General features: G+C 34.7%; 1 protein-coding gene across 1 annotated transcript; it reads left to right on the top strand.

The window, feature by feature from the left end:
• The first annotated feature begins 1,066 nt into the window (after nucleotides 1-1,066).
• LOC105057527 (ethylene-responsive transcription factor FZP) lies at nucleotides 1,067-2,399 on the top strand. The gene is given in 2 exon segments (XM_010940177.4): nucleotides 1,067-1,291; nucleotides 1,294-2,399. Coding segments are annotated over 2 exon segments (1,092 nt in total). The 5' UTR covers nucleotides 1,067-1,149; the 3' UTR covers nucleotides 2,244-2,399.
• Nucleotides 2,400-5,963: the final 3,564 nt, after the last annotated feature.

Raw genomic sequence — 5,963 nt, 5'->3', positions numbered from 1 at the left:
TTGAGTTTGAAGCACATGAAGCAGACAAACAGAAGGTGAGTCAAAGGGAGGAGACTCATGGGGCCTACTAAGGATCCCTCTCATGTGACACTCACTTAAGCTATAGATTGCCCCCACATAACAAGACAGTCCTACTGGAAAGAATGTCTTGATTGGTTGAGAATTTTCAATATTAGTTTTAAGACCATCCTAACTGCTCCATTTGAAAACTTTGGAGCAGACAAGATGCTCCTCAGCAATTTGATCCGTTTGTATCTTTGCTTAAAATGCGGAAGCTTATGGCAAATCTTACGTCGGAAAAGAACATTTGGTAAGACTATGATTTTAAATTCAAATGTTGAGAGATGGATGCCACATGGCCATAAGAATGCAAATCTTATGATTAAAATATCAATCTCCACCTTCTCTACTTGGCTTGATGACAATTTTATTCACATCACGTTGTTCATATATTATAGGACTGCAATTATATACATAGAAATCTTGGTTATAGATTAAAACTCTCATAGAAATATAATCCCAGGTAAATCTAACCTCAATCTGATTATTACACAAGGAAATTAGGTACTGCAGGATATCCAATGATACTATATTGATCATTTCAGGAAACTTGTAATACAAAATTAAAAATGTGAAGCAGCTAATAGGTGGAGGACCCACAAAAATCCTATGCTATCTTTTACACTCCAAAGCATGGTATGTCCATGTGCAGTAGAAAGATTAATTTAAGAACTCTGAATAGGGGAACTGCCAGTTTACTTGAATAGAACAAATGAAGAATATTAGCTGACAAAAATCTAGTAAATTTGGAGATCGTAAGACTATTTTTTTCCTTTTAATTTTGGATTCATAACAACTAGAAGAAGAAAGAAAGATAAAAAAGAAAACAAAAACCAAGAAGAGCACAGTGTAAAAGTATTAATTTAATTGGTGAAGTTGGTCATGAATCCATGACATCTCTCATTCCATCTACAGTGTCCTTTTCCCTCCCAACACATCCAACAGCACCCAATTTAAATCCCCTGGACCTCTCTCACCTCCACACCCCATTTCCAAACCCAAACAAACTCACTCATAACCACCTCTGCCTTTCTTTAGCTCCCTCCCCCTCTCTCTCTCCCTCTCTTCTTCTCCTCACCTTTCCAACCAATGTCTTCCTCAAAAACCTTAGACTCAACAGCACAGATATCTCAAGGCCACAACCCACCCCTAGTGGGCTCCTGTCAAGCTAAGCCATCACACTCACCATCCTCCTCCTCCTCATCATCACCACCAACCACAGTCACCTCCCCACTGAGAGGAGAGGGAGGAGGAAGCCCACAGAGCCAGGGAGGTTCCTTGGTGTGAGAAGGAGACCTTGGGGGAGGTATGCTGCTGAGATAAGGGACCCCACGACCAAGGAAAGGCACTGGCTTGGGACCTTTGACACTGCCCAAGAGGCTGCCCTGGCCTACGACAGGGCTGCCCTCTCCATGAAAGGCATCCAAGCCAGGACCAACTTCATCTATACTGACACCCACATCTCCACCTTCCATTCCCTCCTCACTCCTTTCCACTCACAAACCTTCGTTCCACCACCAATGCCACCACCTCCAACCCAACCACACCACCTCATTGGCACTGCATCCATGCAAACTACCAATCAGAGTATGCCAAGCCACAGCCAAATGAGCCGCTTCACCTTCCAACCGAGTGGCGGCAGTAGCACCACCCCTGCCTTCGGTTCATCGGTGGAGACCGGCATCGATAAAGACTTCCTATTCTCCGACGACAGTAGGTCTGGTTACTTGAGCAGTATAATCCCTGAGAGCTGCCTCAGGTCCTCCCCAAGACACTCTTCCCCCAGCCAGCATAACAACATCTCGTGTGAGTTGAATGCTCCAATCCTTTCCCCTCCTAACCAAGTTAAGAGTCATGGATCAAGTAGTGCCTCCTCTTATTCTGCAACAAATGGGGCATTTTTTGATGCCTATGGTGGAGTGGGTGCAATGAGCTCAGAGGACTTCTCTTGCTTCACAGAAATGAACAGTGATTTCTGGGTGGATGAGCCATTATGGGAACTTAGTGCATGTGAGTTCCCTGCCAGCAATGCTAGCAGCATGGGGGATCTTAGCACTTCTTTGATGCAAGGTCCAGCTTGTGTGTCATTGCCTCAGGCTTCAGAGTCGTACTCTCCATCAACTTCCTCACTATCTAATGTTTTTGACTTAGGCTACTCCCTTATTGAGAGCATTAGGTACTAAATGCCTTGGGAGATGCTTGCTTTGTGGCTTAAACCTTAGGTCTTTACTGGCATTAGACATCTCTGGGCCGTATTTTGTTCTCTTTTTATTTTGATTCCATGCAAATCATGATCCCTGAGAAAGGCTTAGCTGTTCAGGATCGTAGTATGTATTAGCCGTTGCCTTGGTAACTTAATTTTCCCTTTGAACTGAGTGGCCTTTTAAAATCTCTATGTGTATCTTGGAGTCTTGAGATATTTCGTTCTTGCTTAAGGCTTCATTGCAGGGAAACAGAGGATCGCGTCCTAGTCTACCAAAAACACAGGATCACATCACACTATTAATATGGTGTAGGTTCAGCTACTGGACCATCTTAAGGTCTTATTACAAGCATATATTGCTCGAAATTGATTGACTTTCCTAGATAATTCTTATGTTGTTTATATAATGATATTCAACCAAGATTATAAAGAATTAAACTGCTCATGACAAAAATCTGAAAATCAAAAGAACTTACCTGAATCGAGGCTATAAAAATACTATCTTAAGAACGTGATTTGTTCCTTCATGTGGGTCTATAGCAATCTCGTCCTTAAGATAAAACAAAAACTGGCTCTGATCTTCATTTAATGAGAACGATCACTTGACTCACATGACTACCTTGCGCGTAACAAATAGTCATAAGTTTTCAAGGGGGCCAGCATATGGGCCAAATGTCTGACCTGATAATTAGCATCAAGGCTGGAGCAGAAAATCAATTTCGAATCGCACCCAAACTTTAGGATGCCCAAAAAAGAAAAAAAATCAAAAAAATAAAGAAAAAAAAATCTCCCAGAATACAATACCAATAAGTAGAAAGAAAAAAAAATATTTTAAATAAGCCTAAAATAGTTAGATTCGCACCCTATTTATTGACACTGTTTGGATGACCGAGAAGGTTGAAGAAATATGATATTTTAGAAATATTATATTTATTCAAAAATCAATATTCTTTTCCAAACATCCCAACTCTTTAGAAAGAGGTATCACAATAAAAGGAGTTTTAAGATTTTTAAACAACTAAAATTTAGAGATAATTTTTTTTTTTGAATAAAACTCCAACATATATTATCTTAAATTCTTAATGTATTTTAAAAAAAAAAAAAAAACAGCTTGAAAGTTTACTAACACTTTTAAACTTGATCTTTTCTTGATGTAGTAGCAGTCACCTTGCTACCAAAACCAAACATTGAGGCTTGAAATTCAATATATGCTAATCTTTGACCATCTTCAACCATAGGTCATGTGGAAACATAGTGGAGTAGATGAAAGTGATTAAGCAGGTAAAATATTGCATGCCTATACCTGATCATTTAGTTTAAAGAATCTATATGGTACGTCCAAGAAACATGTATATTTTTTCTTCTCTTTTTCTTCCCCTCTCGCCTCCCCCCCCCGCAAACCATAGCATTCTTGTTGTTCTGCATGGTTTCTCTGGATGGCATTGCTGATTAGGTTTTTTAAGTTCTGGGATTTATGAGACTTAACCTCTAGGAGCAACATTATAGTTAAGGATATAACTACATCATATAATCTTAATGCAAATATTTGGTTATGGATACAACTACATTATAGTTAAGGATATTCCAAGTATTTGGTTATGCTTACACCAATGAGCTGCAAGTACATGACCATTAGGTGAAGTTTACATGTACATCAAATGTGAAGTGTTTCCATATATATATATATATATATATATATATATATATATATATATATATATATATATATATATATATATATATATATATATATAGACACACACGCACGCGCGCAAATCTATCGTTCTTCTAAACTTCACATCCTTTTTCATTATGATTGAACGTCTGATCAAGGATGCATTTGGTTAGCTCCTAAAAAAATATTTTTTTCTATTTTTTAATTTTTAAAAAATAAAAATCAAAAAATAGTATTTGATAATAATTTAAAAAGTAAAAATTAAAAATCAAAAATATTTGCTTTACGTGGAAAATAAATTTTTTTTGCTTTCCAAAATTTGCTTTTACTTCTTTCCGACTTACCCCTACTCGCCTCGACGCTCGCCAGCTCCTCCTCCTCTCCCTTTGGCTCTTGCCTACCTGATCGGTGAGCATTGCCAATCGACGAGGCTCCGGCCTCTGTCGCCCAAGTGTTCTCCGAGTCTGAGGACCCCTACTCCTCCTCCTCCACTTCCACCTCCTTATCTCTCTCAATGCGATCACGATCAAACTAGAAATCCGAATATCAGCAGTGGCCAGTGGCAAATTCAACGGTGGCCATCGACGGTGGCGGATGATGGCGGGACCCCGGAGCTATAGAACGGGTCGTTCGTTGCAGTGAGGAGGCTTGATCAAAGTAGAGGTATGCGAAAAATTTTATTTTCTTCATATGCAAAATGATGTGGTCTATTTGGTATAGAAATATGATTTACTATATTGCCATGTTAGTCAATTTTCTGCTGTATTCTTGATGGAATCACTATAAGAAAATAAAATTTTTACGATGAATTTATTGACGATGAAAATATTTTCACCGTTAATAAGACTATTTACGATGAAAAATTAAATTCGTCGCTAATAATAAAATATTTACAATAAAAATTAGTTTTCATCGCAAATAGCTTCATATTTGTGATGAAAAAAATTTATCATAAATACTTATTATTTACGATAAAATTAATCATTATAAATAATAAAATATTTATTTTAATTTTAAATTTTTAAATATTAGTGATAAAAATAATTTCATCGTAAATAATATAAGTATTTACGATGAAAGCTCATTTTTCATCACAAATACTAGTTATTTACAATGAAAAATTTTTATCACTAATATTTAAAAAAATAAAAAAATTTTAAAAATTAAAAATTATAGATTATTTACGATGCAAATATTACGTCATAAATAATGAAGTATTGATGATGAAAGCTAAATTTTTATTGCAAATACCTATTATTTATGATAAAAATTTTCATTGCTAATATGTAAAAAAATAAAAAATTTAAAAATTTAAAAATTATAGATTATTTATGATAAAAATATTACATCATAAATACTTAATATTGATGATGGAAAGTCATTTTTCATCGCCAATATTTGAGTATTTGTGACGTAATATTTTCGTCACTAATATTTAAAAAAATAAAAAAATTTAAAATTATAGATTATTTATGATGAAAATATTACGTCATAAATAATGGAGTATTGACAACGAAAACTAAATTTTCATCGCAAATATCTATTATTTATGATAAAAAATTTTCGTCGCTAATACATGAAAAAAATAAAAAATTTAAAAATTTAAAAATTATAGATTATTTATGATATAAATATTACGTCACAAATACTAGAGTATTGGTGATGAAAAGTAAGTTTTCGTCATCAATATCTACTATTTATGATGAAAAATTTTCATCGCTAATATTTAAAAAAAATAAAAAATTTTAAAAAATATAAAAATTATAGATTATTTATGATAAAAATATTACGTCATAAATAACTTAGTGTTTATGATGAAAATATTTTTTTTGTTATAAATATTTATTATTTATAATGAAAAAAAAAATAAAAGTTGATTATTATTTGCGACCATACTTTTCGTTTGTAAGTTTCTCTGAATCTGTCTCATTGCTCAATTTTACATAAGTTGTTGGTTTTATGGACCGACAAAAGTCACAAAGTATAAAGACCTTGTATCTACCTAAAAACATAGAAAGGAGATGA

This window comes from Elaeis guineensis, chromosome 14, assembly GCF_000442705.2.
Source record: "Elaeis guineensis isolate ETL-2024a chromosome 14, EG11, whole genome shotgun sequence".
NCBI classification, from domain to species: Eukaryota; Viridiplantae; Streptophyta; class Magnoliopsida; order Arecales; family Arecaceae; genus Elaeis; species Elaeis guineensis.
Note: the sequence above shows the minus strand (reverse complement) of the source record. Positions and strands in the feature narration are given on the sequence as shown.